The sequence below is a fragment of the Balaenoptera musculus genome, chromosome 4 (genome assembly GCF_009873245.2).
Source record: "Balaenoptera musculus isolate JJ_BM4_2016_0621 chromosome 4, mBalMus1.pri.v3, whole genome shotgun sequence".
NCBI classification, from domain to species: Eukaryota; Metazoa; Chordata; class Mammalia; order Artiodactyla; family Balaenopteridae; genus Balaenoptera; species Balaenoptera musculus.
Window position 1 is genome coordinate 76,589,817 of NC_045788.1, and position 16,184 is coordinate 76,606,000.

General features: G+C 36.0%; 1 protein-coding gene across 4 annotated transcripts in view; it reads right to left on the reverse strand.

Moving 5' to 3' along the window:
• The window catches only part of SLC49A4 (solute carrier family 49 member 4), a 114,555-nt gene that overhangs the window by 43,772 nt on the left and 54,599 nt on the right, over positions 1-16,184 (reverse strand). For 3 of the 4 annotated variants that reach the window (XM_036851169.1, XM_036851167.1, XM_036851168.1), the window contains exons 6-7: positions 15,384-15,451; positions 12,139-12,266 (exon numbers count right to left, since the gene is read on the reverse strand). In XM_036851169.1, coding sequence (XP_036707064.1) covers positions 12,139-12,266; positions 15,384-15,451 — 196 coding nt within the window. The remainder of the gene's footprint in view (positions 1-12,138; positions 12,267-15,383; positions 15,452-16,184) is intronic. The other variant, XM_036851170.1, reaches the window with a different exon arrangement.

Consider the following 16,184-nt stretch of genomic DNA (forward strand, 5'->3'; position numbering starts at 1 on the left):
TTCTATTTTTTTCTCCCTTATACTCTGAGCTGTGTGGATGAAAGGCTCTTGGTGCTCCAGCCAGGCATCAGGGCTGTGCCTCTGAGGTGGGAGAGCCAACTTCAGGACACTGGTCCACAAGAGACCTCCCAGCTCCACGTAATACCAAACGGTGAAAATCTCTCAGAGATCTCCATCTCAACATCAAGACCCAGCTTCACTCAACGACCAGCAAGCTACAGTGCTGGACACCCTATGCCAAACAACTAGCAAGACAGGAACATAGCCCCATCCATTAGCAGAGAGGCTGCCTAAAATCATAATAAGGCCACAGACACCCCAAAACACACCACCAGACGTGGACGTGCCCACCAGAAAGACAAGATCCAGTCTCATCCAACAGAACACAGGCACTAGTCCCCTCCACCAGGAAGCCTACACAACCTACTGAACCAACCTTAGCCACTGGGGACAGATACCAAAAACAACGGGAACTACGAACCTGCAGCCTGTGAAAAGGAGACCCCAAACACAGTAAGATAAGCAAAATGAGAAGACAAAAAAACACACAGCAGGTGAAGGAGCAGGGTCAAAACACACCAGACCTAACAAATGAAGAGGAAATAGGCAATCTACCTGAAAAAGAATTCAGAATAATGATAGTAAGGATGATCCAAAATCTTGGAAATAGAATAGACAAAATGCAAGAAACATTTAACAAGGATGTAGAAGAACTAAAGAGGAACCAAGCAACGATGAAAAACACAATAAATGAAATTAAAAATACTCTAGACGGGATCAGTAGCAGAATAACTGAGGCAGAAGAACGGATAAGTGACCTGGAAGATAAAATAGTGGAAATAACTACTGCAGAGCAGAATAAAGAAAAAAGAATGAAAAGAACTGAGGACAGTCTCAGAGACCTCTGGGACAACATTAAACGCAACAACATTCGAATTATAGGGGTCCCAGAAGAAGAAGAGAAAAAGAAAGGGACTGAGAAAATATTTGAAGAGATTATAGTTGAAAATTTCCCTAATATGGGAAAGGAAATAGTTAATCAAGTCCTGGAAGCACAGAGAGTCCCATACAGGATAAATCCAAGGAGAAACATGCCAAGACACATATTAATCAAACTATCAAAAATTAAATATAAAGAAAACATATTAACAGCAGCAAGGGAAAAACAAATAACACACAAGGGAATCCCCATAAGGTTAACAGCTGACCTTTCAGCAGAAACTCTGGAAGCCAGAAGGGAGTGGCAGGATATACTTAAAGTGATGAAGGAGAAAATCCTACAACCAAGGTTACTCTACCCAGCAAGGATCTCATTCAGATTTGATGGAGAAATTAAAACCTTTACAGACAAGCAAAAGCTTAGAGAGTTCAGCACCACCAAACCAGCTTTACAACAAATGCTAAAGGAACTTCTCTAGGCAAGAAACACAAGAGAAGGAAAACACCTACAACAACAAACCCAAAACATTTAAGAAAATGGGAATAGGAACATACATATCAATAATTACCTTAAATGTAAATGGATTAAATGCTCCCACCAAAAGACACAGACTGGCTGAATGGATACAAAAACAAGACCCATATATATGCTGTCTACAAGAGACCCACTTCAGACCTAGAGACACATACAGACTGAAAGTGAGGGGATGGAAAAAGATATTCCATACAAATGGAAATCAAAAGAAAGCTGGAGTAGCAATTCTCATATCAGACAAAATAGACTTTAAAATAAAGACTATTATAAGAGACAAAGAAGGACACTATATAATGATCAAGGGATCGATCCAAGAGGAAGATATAACAATTGTAAATATTTATGCACCGAACATAGGAGCACCTCAATACATAAGGCAAATACTAACAGCCATAAAAGGGGAAATTGACAGTAACACAATCATAGTAGGGGACTTTAACACCCCACTTTCACCAATGGACAGATCATCCAAAATGAAAATAAATAAGGAAACACAAGCTTTAAATGATACATTAAACAAGATGGACTTAATTGATATTTATAGGACATTCCACCCAAAAACAACAGAATACACATTTTTCTCAAGTGCTCATGGAACATTCTCCAGGATAGATCATATATTGGGTCACAAATCAAGCCTTGGTAAATTTAAGAAAATTGAAATCGTATCAAGTATCTTTTCCGACCACAACGCTATAAGACTAGATATCAATTACAGGAAAAGATCTGTAAAAAATACAAACACATGGAGGCTACACAATACACTACTTAATAACGAAGTGATCATTGAAGAAATCAAAGGGGAAATCAAAAAATACCTAGAAACAAATGACAATGGAGACACGACGACCCAAAACCTATGGGATGCAGCAAAAGCAGTTCTAAGAGGGAAGTTTATAGCAATACAAGCCTACATCAAGAAACAGGAAACATCTCGAATAAACAACCTAAACTTGCACCTAAAGCAATTAGAGAAAGAAGAGCAAAAAAACCCCAAAGCTAGCAGAAGGAAAGAAATCATAAAGATCAGATCAGAAATAAATGAAAAAGAAATGAAGGAAACAATAGCAAAAATCAATGAAACTAAAAGCTGGTTCTTCGAGAAGATAAACAAAATTGATAAACCATTAGCCAGACTCATCAAGAGAAAAAGGGAGAAGACTCAAATCAATAGAATTAGAAATGAAAAAGGAGAAGTAACCACTGATACTGCAGAAATACAAAAGATAATGAGAGATTACTACAAGCAACTCTATGCCAATAAAATGGACAACTTGGAAGAAAAGGACAGATTCTTAGAAATGCACAACCTACCGAGACTGAACCAGGAAGAAATAGAAAATATGAACAGACCAATCACAAGCACTGAAATTGAAACTGTGATTAAAAATCTTCCAACAAACAAAAGCCCAGGACCAGATGGCTTCACTGGCGAATTCTATCAAACATTTAGAGAAGAGCTAACACCTATCCTTCTCAAACTCTTCCAAAATATTGCAGAGGGAGGAACACTTCCCAACTCATTCTACGAGGTCACCATCACCCTGATACCAAAACCAGACAAAGATGTCACAAAGAAAGAAAACTACAGGCCAATATCACTGATGAACATAGATGCAAAAATCCTCAACAAAATACTAGCAAACAGAATCCAACAGCACATTAAAAGGATTATACACCATGATCAAGTGGGGTTTATTCCAGGAATGCAAGGATTCTTCAATATACGCAAATCAATCAACGTGATACATCATATTAACAAACTGAAGGAGAAAAACCATATGATCATCTCAATAGATGCAGAGAAAGCTTTCGACAAAATACAACACCCATTTATGATAAAAGCCCTGCAGAAAGTAGGCATAGAGGGAACTTTCCTCAACATAATAAAGGCCATATATGACAAACCCACAGCCAACATTGTCCTCAATGGTGAAAAACTGAAACCATTTCCACTAAGATCAGGAACAAGACAAGGTTGCCCACTCTCACCACTATTATTCAACATAGTTTTGGAAGTGTTAGCCACAGCAATCAGAAAAGAAAAAGAAATAAAAGGAATCCAAATCGGAAAAGAAGAAGTAAAGCTGTCACTGTTTGCAGATGACATGATACTATACATAGAGAATCCTAAAACTGCCACTAGAAAACTACTAGAGCTAATCAATGAATTTGGTAAAGTAGCAGGATACAAAATTAATGCACAGAAATCTCTTGCATTCCTATATACTAATGATGAAAAATCTGAAAGTGAAATTAAGAAAACACTCCCGTTTACCATTGCAACAAAAAGAATAAAATATCTAGGAATAAACCTACCTAAGGAGACAAAAGACCTGTATGCAGAAAATTATAGGACACTGATGAAAGAAATTAAAGATGATACAAATAGATGGAGAGATATACCATGTTCTTGGATTGGAAGAATCAACATTGTGAAAATGACTCTACTACCCAAAGCAATCTACAGATTCAAAGCAATCCCTATCAAACTACCACAGGCATTTTTCACAGAACTAGAACAAAAAATTTCACAATTTGTATGGAGACACAAAAGACCCCGAATAGCCAAAGCAATCTTGAGAACGAAAAATGGAGCTGGAGGAATCAGGCTTCCTGACTTCAGACTATATTACAAAGCTACAGTAATCAAGACAGTATGGTACTGGCACAAAAACAGAACTATAGATCAATGGAACAAGATAGAAAGCCCAGAGATAAACCCACGCACATATGGTCACCTTATCTTTGATAAAGGAGGCAAGCATATACAGTGGAGAAAAGACAGTCTCTTCAATAAGTGGTGCTAGGAAAATTGGACAGGTACATGTAAAAGTATGAAACTAGAACACTCACTGACACCATACACAAAAATAAACTCAAAATGGATTAAAGATCTAAATGTTAAGCCAGACACTATCAAACTCTTAGAGGAAAACATAGTCAGAACACTCTATGACATAAATCGCAGCAAGATCCTTTTTGACCCAGCTCCTAGAGAAATGGAAATAAAAACACAAATAAACAAATGGGACCTAATGAAACTTAAAAGCTTTTGCACAGCAAAGGAAACCATAAACAAGACCAAAAGACAACCCTCAGAATGGGAGAAAATATTTGCAAATGAAGCAACAGATTAAAGGATTAATCTCCAAGATTTACAAGCAGCACATGCAGCTCAATAACAAAAAAACAAACAACCCAATCCAAAAATGGGCAGAAGACCTAAATAGACATTTCTCCAAAGAAGATATACAGATGGCCAACAGACACATGAAAGAATGCTCAACATCCTTAATCATTAGAGAAATGCAAATCAAAACTACAATGAGGTATCATCTCACACCGGTCAGAATGGCCATCATCAAAAAATCTACAAACAATAAATGCTGGAGAGGGTGTGGAGAAAAGGGAACCCTCTTGCACTGTTGGTGGGAATGTAAATTGATACAGCCACTATGGAGAACAGTATGGAGGTTCCTTCAAAAACTAAAAATAGAACTACCATACGACCCAGCGATCCCACTCCTGGGCATATACCCTGAGAAAACCATAATTCAAAAAGAGTCATGTACCAAAATGTTCATTGCAGCTCTATTTACAATAGCCAGGACATGGAAGCAACCAAAGTGTCCATCATCGGATGAATGGATAAAGAAGATGTGGCACATATATACAATGGAATATTACTCAGCCATAAAAAGAAATGAAATGGAGGTATTTGTAATGAGGTGGATGGTGTTAGTCTGTCATACGGAGTGAAGTAAGTCAGAAAGAGAAAAACAAATACAGTATGCTAACACATATATATGGAATCTAAGGAAAAAAAAAAAGGTCATGAAGAACCTAGTGGCAAGACGGGAATAAAGACACAGACCTACTAGAGAATGGACTTGAGGATATGGGGAGGGGGAGGGGTAAGATGTGACAGGATGAGAGAGTGGCATGGACATATATACACTACCAAATGTAAAATAGATAGCTAGTGGGAAGCAGCCGCATAGCACAGGGAGATCAGCTCGGTGCTTTGTGACCACCTAGAGGGGTGGGATAGGGAGGGTGGGAGGGAGGGAGATGCAAGAGGGAAGAGATATGGGAACATATGTATATGTATAACTGATTCACTTTGTTTTAAAGCAGAAACTAACACACCATTGTAAAGCAATTATACTTCAATTAAAAAAAAAAAAAAGAATGACTCTGGTAAAAAAAGAAACATGAATTTGCCATTACTGACTTTAAATATCAGCCTAAAGGTCTAGATGTGTCTATAATTAGATTTTGTAGTAAGTTCCCTTTCATGAAACCTTTTTTACTTAAAAGGAATTAGGTCAGATTTTTACAAAGGCAGTAAGAGTGTCTGTGACAGATTTATTCAAATTCTCTTTTGTTCCATTAAAATATGCCCTTTTGCCTTCTTACAGCTAGTGCTGAATAACAGAGTGGCTAAGTTTCCTGACTATTATTGGCAATAAGTCATATCTACTGAGATTCAAAATGGAGACAAAATATACTTCATTCATTCACTCATTCATTCATTACTCAGGGCTTATGCTAGGTACTGGGGTGGGAGTTGGGGGTCAGAATTTAAAAGGCAAAAGTCCATGCTCCAGATTTTCAGACTGGTAGGGAGATAAGACATATACTCAAGTAACTATTAAGTGGTATCAGGAAAGAGAAAAAAAATACTATGGTAATTCAGAGAAGGTATGTGAACAAATCTAGTCCTTAACCCAATGTATTTGTAAGTTAAAAATGCATCTTTGTAGAGCAGAAACTAACACAACAATGTAAAGCAATTATACTCCAATAAACATATTTTTAAAAATGCATCTTTCAGGAGTTTCTAAGTGACATTAATAAACAGACTTACATTCAAAAGCAGTAGAATTTATAAATTCAATTGTTAAGATGTCTACCTCAAACTCAACCTCTCAATTCTAGCCTTGATTTAATTTAGAATTCTGCTTTCCTTTCTGTCCAACATAATTATTTTTAAGGACAGAATGGGAAAACAGTCTTGACTGGGGTCAATTACATCAATTTTCTTTAAAGATTTAAAAAGATGCATAGTTTTCACAATAAATGCTGGAGAGGGTGTGGAGAAAAGGGAACCCTCTTGCACTGTTGGTGGGAATGTAAATTGATACAGCCACTATGGAGAACAGTATGGAGGTTCCTTCAAAAACTAAAAATAGAACTACCATACGACCCAGCAATCCCACTACTGGGCATATACCCTGAGAAAACCATAATTCAAAAAGAGTCATGGACCACAACTTTCATTGCAGCTCTATTTACAATGGCCAGGACATGGAAGCAACCTAAGTGTCCATCGACAGATGCATGGATAAAGAAGATGTGGCACATATGTACAACGGAATATTACTCAGCCATAAAAGGAAACAAAATTGAGTTATTTGTAATGAGGTGGATGGACCTAGAGTCTGTCATACTCTACTTCATAGAGTGAAGTAAGTCAGAAAGAGAAAAACAAATACCATATGCTAACACATATATATGGAATCTAAAAAAAAAAAAAAGGTTCTGAAGAACCTAGGGGCAGGACGGGAATAAAGATGCAGATGTAGAGAATGGACTTGAGGACACGGGGAGGGGGAAGGGTAAGGTGGGACGAAGTGAGAGAGTGGCATGGACTTATATATACGACCAAATGTAAAACAGATAGCTAGTGGGAAGCAGCCGCATAGCACAGGGAGATCAGCTCAGTGCTTTGTGACCACCTAGAGAGGTGGGATAGGGAGGGTGGGAGGGAGACGCAAGAGGGAGGAGATATGGGGATATGTGTATATGTATAGCTGACTCACTTTGTTATAAAGCAGAAACTAACACACCATTGTAAAGCAATTATATTCCAATAAAGATGTTAAAAAAATAAAATAAAAAGATGCATAGTTTTCAAATATATATATATGTTTTCTGATTATAAAAGTAAAACAAATTCAGTGTTACAAATCCAGACAAAAAAAGGAGGTAAAAAACTAAATCTCCTCCATCCAGAGATAAAACTGTTAATTTTATCAGGTTAAATAGCAAATACATGAAATTTAATGAACGTACTATCTTATAATGAATATTCTGCACTTAATTCAAGGGAGCAAATCTGTTCATCATGTACTCATGCCTATATTCTTGTGAAACCTAACAGATGCATACTTGACATACAGTATCAAAAAAAAAATTTGAGTGTAATGCTATGTACAAGAAGAGTTGTAAACTAAAACTATTCCACCAGAATGTTGTACAGCTGCTAAAGTTGAAACTATACCAGAATAATAAAAAATTCTGGCTCAGGACACTCGCCAAAATTGCTCAAAACCCTAATGAAAGAATGTTAGTATGTTAAAAGTGCGAAGTATCCAAAGAAAGATTACTCTGGACAACTGGGATTTATAGGCAAAGCAATAAACACTGAAAAGAGGGAATCCCAGCAGGACGGTACAGAGCAGAGGTTTCCAAACCTTCCTTCTCAGCACCCTTTGTATCTCAGTAATTTTTTAGTGGTGCCTCGAGGCCAAAGGAAATAGCTAACAATTCTGTTAATTACATGGTTCGGTCCAAACAACTTAATAAATATATATATGTCCTAATAATTTAGTGGCCATTAAAAAATACTCATATATTGAAAGAAATAGATTTTTACTTCATTCTTAAATAACCACAATTACTTACTAATGGGATGTGTACATCTGACAGGCACTATACAACTTCTCAAATCTTGTAATCAGAACGACACTGCCACCCTCATTTCCTGTTTCATACTTATTACTGTGCGGAATGATGTCCCCTCCTTCCCCCAAAAGATATTCATGTGTGAATTCCTGGAAACTGTGAATGTTTTCATACATGGCAAAAAGGATTAAGGCTGCAGATGGAATTAAGGTTGCTAATCAGCTGATTTTAAAATTGGGAGACTATACTGGATTACCTCGGTAGACCCAATGTAATCACAAGGATCCTTAAAAGTAGAAGAAGGAGGCAGAATATGAAGTTCAGAGGAAGAGGAGACCTTGGAAGGAAGGAACAATGCAATATGAGATGCAATATGAGAAGGACTTGACCTGCTGTTGCCAGCTTTACAGATGGATGAAGGGAGCCATAAGCCAAGGAATGTGGGCAGCCTCTAGAAGTTAGAGAAGGCAAGGAAACAAATTCTTCCCTAGTATCTGCCCACATTTTGATTTTAGCCTCATGAGACTCGAGTTGGACTTCTAACTTACAGAAATATATGATAATAAATTGGTGTTTTTTTAAGCCACTATGTTTGTGGTAACTTATTAACAGCAGCCATAGAAAGACTAATATAGACCCCCAAATGATACTAATAGCAATTAAAAACAACTGCAGCTATAAATGTTTCAGGTCAATTGGATGAGCTAATAATAAGTAAACTGCCTATATTATACTCCTTAGCTAGACTCACAAAGAAAAAAAGAGAGCGGACTCAAATAAATAAAGTTAGAAATGAAAGAGGTGTTACAACTGATACCACAGAAACACAAAGGACAAGAGACTACTATGATACAATTATATGCCAACAAAATAGACAACCTAGAAGAAATGTATAAATTCCTAGAAATATACAACCTACAAAGCCTGAATTGCGATGAAATAGAAAACTTGAACAGATCAGTTACTAGGAGGAGATTGGATCAGTAATCAAAAACCTCTCAACAAACAAAGGTCCATGACCAAAAGTCTTCACTGGTGAATTCTACCAAACTTTCAGAGGTGAACTAATACCAATCCTTTTCAAACTCTTCCAGAAAACAGAAGAGGGGGAAACTTCCAAATACATTTTACAAGGCCAGCATTACCCTGATACCAAAACCAGATAAGGATGCCACAAAAAAAGAAAATTACAGGCCAATATCCCTGATGAATACAGATGCAAAAATCCTTAACAAAATCGCAAACCAAATTCAACAATACATTAGAAGGATCATACACCATGATCAAGTGAGATTTATTCCAGGGACGCAAGGCTGGTTCAACATCTGCAAATCAGTCAATGTGATACACCACATTAACAAAATGAAGGGATAAAAATCATGTGATCATCCCAATAGACAGAGAAAAAGCATTTGACAAAATTCAACACCCATTTATGATAAAAATGCTCAACACAGCAGGTATAAAGGGAATGTATCTCAACATAATAAAGGCCATATATGACAAGATCACAGTTAACATCATACTCAATGGTAAAACACTGAAAGCTTTTCCTCTAAGATCAGGAACAAGACAAGGATAACCACTCTCCCCACTTTTATTCAACGTGGTATTCGGAAGTCCTAGTCACAGCAATTGGGAAAGAAAAAAAAAAAGGCATCTAAACTGGGAAGGAAGAAGCAAAACTGACACTATTTGCAGATGACATATTATATACAGAAAATCCTAAAGACTCCATCAAAAAACTGTTGGAACTAATAAATTCAGTAAAACTGTAGGCTACAAAATCAACAGAAAAATCTTGCATTTCTCTATACTAGTAATGAACTATCTGAAAGAGAAATGAAGAAAAAAAATCCCATTTACAATTATATCAAAATAATAAAATACCTAGGAATAAAATTAACCAAGGAGGTGAAAGATCTGTATATTGAAAACTATAAGACATTAATTAAAGAAACTGAAGAAGACACAAATAAATGGAAAGATATTCTGTGCTCATAGATTGGAAGAATTACTATTGTTAAAATGTCCATACTACCCAAAGCGATCTACAGATTCAAAGCAATCCCTATCAAAATTCCAATGGCATTTTTCACAGAAATAGAACAAACCATCCCAAAATTTGTGTGGAACCACAAAAGACCCTGGATAGCTAAAGCAACCTTGAGAAAGAAGAACAAAGCCGGAGGCATCACACGCCCTGATTTCAAACAATATTACAAAGCTATAGTAATTAACATAGTATAGTACTGGCATAAAAACTGAGACATAGATCAATGGAACAGAACAGAGAGCCCAGAAATAAACCTACACACTTATGGTCAATTAATTTACAACAAAAAAGCCAGGACTATGCAATAGGAAAAGGACAGCCTCTTCAATAAATGATATTAGGAAAACTGGACAACCACATGCAAAAGAATGAACTTGGACCACTATCTTATACTGTATGCAAAAATTAACACAAAATTGATCAGAGACTTGAATGTAAGACCTGAAACCATAAAACTCCTAGAATAAAATATAGGCAGTAAGTTCCTTGACATAGGTCTTGGCAATAATTTTTTGAACCTGACACCAAAAATGAAAGAACAAAAGTGAAAATGAACAACTGGGACTACATCAAACTAAAGAGCTTCTGCACGGCAAAGGAAACCATCAACAAATGAAAACGCAACCTACTGAATGGGAGAAAATTGCAAACCATATATCTGATAAGGGGTTAATATCCAAAATATACAAAGAATTCATACAATTCAGTACCAAAAAGCAAACAATGCAATTAAAAAATGGGCAGAAGATCTGAATACTCATTTTTCCAAAGAAGACACACAGATGTCCAACAGACAAATAAAAGAAGTTCAATATCATTAATCATCAGGGAAACACAAATCAAAATCACAACGAGATACTACCTCACACCTGTCAGAATGGCTATTATCAATAAGACAAGAAATAACAAGTGTTGACAAGTATGTGGAGAAAAGGGAACCCTCCTACACTGTTGGTGGGAATGTAAATTGATACAGCCACTATGGAAAACAGTATGGAGGTTCCTCAAAAAACTAAAAATAGAACTACCATATGATCCAGCAATTCCATTTCCTATCTGAAGGAATTGAAATCACTATCTCAAAAAGGTATCTACACACCCCCCTTGTTCACTGCAGCATTATTTACAATAGCTAAGATATGGAAACAACCTAAGTGTCCATCAATGGATGAATGGATAAAGAAATTGTGGAATATATATGCAATAGAATATTACTCAGCCATAAAGAATGAAATCTTGCTATTTGTGACATGTTTAGATCTTGAGGATATTATGCTAAGTGAAGTAAGTCAGACAGAGAAAGACAAATATTGTATGATCTCTCTTATATATGGAATCAAAAACAAACAAACAAAAAAACCCAACAAGCCAAGCTCACAGAAACAGAGAACAGACTGGTGGTTGCAAGAGGTGGGGGGTGGTGGGAGAAATGGTGAACTGTTTGGTTTTTGTTTTTGTTTTTAGTTTAAATAAATTGAATAAAAAAATTTTTTAAAGGCTAAATGTAAAATAAACCTACAGGTGCTCATTCAAAGAATTTTACTGGTGTGTACTTGAAACATCATAGCTTTTTGCCTTTGTTCATTTTCCTTCCTGTTTAACAATCATGTAACGGCTATAAAGAAGATAAAAAATACTTGTATTATGCTCTGATATGATTTTTAAAAGAATATAAGCTTTTCCATGCTATATAAGCTTAGGCTAAAGATTATACATTTCCATATGCAAAATCCAATGGAAATGTTTTTAGTTATTTCTTGAGCTCTTTTTAGATAGGATGATGGTCTGATGGCTAGACAAGAGAGACCTTTTTGTATACTTAACAATTACTTATGGAAAAAGTCCTACTGTCAGTGTGTATATACTTCTATAAACTGAAACTATTTATTCAAAGTTCAAAACAGTCTGTGCTCACCTGTGGTTAAAGGCAGGTGTGTGATGCTGTTCAAACAGGTCAGGGTGAACCACGTGGATGATAGTGTAGCCCCAGAAAACAGGAGGAGAAGAATTAGTTTCAGCATACCCCTGATAAAATCTGCAAACCTGAAAAGAAACAATGTTCTATGAATGCTAGCTGGATTTTTAAAATACCATTTACATCAATGGCACATTTTCATTAAACAATAATTTCTTGAAAAAATTTCAGTGCTTTTAAAAGCAAGTTTTTTGATTTTTTTAAACTGATACATTTTATGTGTTTGTGTGTGTGTGATAAATGTTGCTTTGTGATAAATGCGTTCTTTTTTCTCTTACAAAACACATAAAATGTGATCTCTGTTCTGGATCTGTAAGTTACAGGATGGATTCTGAGTTTTTAATTGCCACTTTACTTTCTTTATATATTTTTCTGTAATTTCCAAACATCCTATAATGAGCACATATTGTCCTAGTTTTAGAAAATAGGCTAACTTGTTGATGTAAGCTTGCAAAGATGGCTCTCCCAAAATTCAAACTCACCTAGAGAACAAATACAAATGGTCACACCAGAGCCTTTGGGGTCCTATACGGTCTGGTCTCTGCCTCCACTTTCCCTTTGCCTTATTATTCTCCAGCTGCACAGCCCTGTTTCTGTTTCTCTTACATGCTAAGGTTGTTTCCCACAGCAACGGTAGCTTTTGCACCTGTCCTGGAATGCTGGTTCCCCCAGATCGTCATATGACTTACTCCTGCTTATTCTTCAGGTCATTTGGGTCTCAGTTCAGGAAGGCTCTCCATGCTTGTGGAGGAAGCCCTCCCCATCCCAACTCCACACTCTATCTTCTCCATAGCATTTAACTCTATTGGAATTTCTCTTGTTTTTGCATTTATTGTTTGTCTTCCCTATCAGACTATAAGCTTTGTAACAGCAAAAACATAGCTCTAGAATAGTGAATTTATTCTAAAATTTGTGTATAATATTTCCCAGCATTTTAAGTTCTCAAAAATCCTGCTTTGTCTTGAATTAACACGAAACTCCTGGTTGAGATGCTTATCGTTTAGTCATGACCAAAAAGTTTTCCATTTGCCAACTGTTTTTCCTCATCTACTGATGAACCGTTGATTATATAAGCACAGTCCTCTTGCTGTGCCTGTACACAGCTTACTCTGTCCTTCAGAATTGTTCCTATTGTAGAAAAACTGATGCCATCCCAAATATAACATTTACCATGTTTTCTCTGTTTTTTAAATTGATTTTAATTTCTACTGTAATTATATGACTGGCAATACTATCTTTCATTTTGCACTTATTTGATGTGATGTGGTTAATCATGTTTGTAAAGTGTAATCTAGACTAAAATGACTTCCTATGAGAGCTGATGCCATCTTTTGGTGGGAAAAATGGATGCACCTTTGCCTAGTGACTTTGGTTAGTTCTCTACTATGAAAATTCACAAACAGAAAATTCTTACGTACTCTGAAAAAGGTTCCACAGCTTGATGGAAATGCCCCTCAAGAAAATCCAAATGCTTTGTTATAATTCCATGCTCACCACTTTTCTGATTTATATTTTGCTATGCTGCATAAACTTACTTGTCAGATGGGCAGATGGCCAGGTATCAGAGAATAAAACAGTTTTCTGGTACAATCAGAATTGAGTGAAGTTGAACAGTGAGTAAATTTTCCAGGGCCTGACCCTACAAGAATAAACTGACTACTCTGGTCTACCAATTTTAGATACCTAGTCCTTTCAAATGGGCTAATACCATCAAAGTGTACTGTTAGGACCAAAGTATTACATTTAGTAGTAACCTTTAGTAATATAATCACAAAAAAAACCACCCAAAGCAGGAGATTCTGTTCTAGGGATCCCAAAAAGGCTGTTTTGAATATAATCTAAAAATTGATTTTAGGCTTAGGAGACACCTACAATTGATTTTGGATCCCAGAGTAAGGGCAGTACTTTTTAGAACTTCCATTTCAACAATTTAAAAACAGAAATGTCCTCATTCTAACTTTTCCATATAGTTAAAATTAAGGGTTTGTAGAACAAAATAAAGAGAAAGGAGCATATGAGATGTCATTTCTGATACATAATATGTCCCTCTTTGACCTATGTGGTGCTCAGAAAAGGATTTGGTAAATGATGACTCACTATCATTGGCTTGGAGATTTAATTAGAAAAATTAGATATGATTCTTATCAAATGTGATAGGTCAATGTATTCTAGTATCAGTGTAGTGATTTCCTACAAATAGCTATGCTCCTATTCTTCTTTAGCTTTTTGATTTTATCCTCATATTTTCCTAACTTATAAAAACCTCAGATAAAGTGATTTAGAAATTACAGTGACAATTTATTCTTTCATTAGCTCAGAAACACTAGGCAAATTGTAAGGTTTAGATATAATATTATCCTGTGTCAATTGTGTTTAAATATTTAGATAGCAAGGTGCTTCACGTATCTTATTTGATCTCCCCAAATATGTAATTAGATTCTTCCATTCCTGCTAAAATTGACTGTCTAATTTTGTTTTTGATTAAACAGGGTAAAATGACTTGGAAAGTGAATGAACATTATCTCACTGGAAACACCAAGAGTAGTTTTATAGGTAGTTACCTACATGAGTGACATTTTCATTCTTTCCTTTTTTTAGAATAAATGAGGCTTTTTCCTTCTTCTGTCTCTTTCTAAAAATGTGTTGTCATAATGGTTAAGATCAGAGGGAGTTTGATGAAACTCTAAGTCTTTACAGACATTTTTCATCAAAATGTGGTAACTATAGCGTCATACCTGCCAAAAATGACCAGAAATAAATATCTGCTAATCAGGATACTAACTTTTCATGGAAAGTTCTAGAGATGCTCTTATGAATGATTCTTTTCAATTCTTTTCTAATCTCAATAACTATCAATTTGCCTTTATTACTGTATACTCTTTCCTTGGGTCCCATTTGTAGATGTTGTTCTCTAATAATATGGAGAAAGTCAGCTTAATTACACTGGAAATACATCTCTAGCCTCCAAAAACATTTTAGGATGGACTACTCCTGTGAAGGTTTCTTGTAGCAGCAAATTCTATCTACTGCATGTGAATTTTCTTATAGCCTGAACAAGTGCCCTTATCTGACTTTTGCCTGTTTTACTTTTCCTTCAATTTTAATGTTCATCTAGGGGAGTGGAGTCTCCTTTTGGGCTTTTTTTGGTTCTGCCCACTCACATGTTTAACGTAAAATATTCTCACCTTGCCATAGCTATTCCAACAACACAGCCTCCAACTATGGACCAAAATCCAATCCAGCCAGCATCTACCTGTTAAGAAAGTGGCAGACACATTTAATACAAGATTATCATATTGAAGTTTAGAAGGCATGGAAAAAAAAATCCTCTATTATCAGTATGTTAATAGCTAAATGGCAGCAAATCTAGGAAACACTATTTAAGAAAATGAATCAAATGAAAGGATTCATGTGTGACTAATTAATACAAACTTATCTAAATAAATACATCATTGATTAACTTTTTATTGGAGTATTTAAATCAACAAAATAATCAATGTCACAAACAGATATTTTTCAAATGTGTTCTACATGCCAGGTGTTGTACCAGGAACTCTTAAGAAAACAGGCAAAGGAGAAAAGATGGTCACTGACCTAAAAAGCTTAAATACAGCCAAGATACAGGAAACTACTAGGCAATAATTAAGTGCTAAAATGTCTGGCACAAGTAAAAATGTATTAAGAGAAACACAGAAGAGTAGGGGAAAGAGAGGGTTGGGGGGCGGGGAGAGAGTATGGGTGGAGCACCTGGTGAGACTAGACAGAGAAAGAATTTGAGCTGGATTTCAAATGGATAGCTTGCTCCACTCTAGAAGAAAACATTTCCAGCCCTGCCATTTACTAGCTTTGTGACTTTGGGCAAATTATGTCATCTCACCTATAAAATGTACTAAATGAGAGAATCTGCATATAGACCTTAGATCAGCAGTCGACATACAGGAAGTGCTCAATAAAGGTTAGAGCTGTTATTGTTACTTGATGATGTT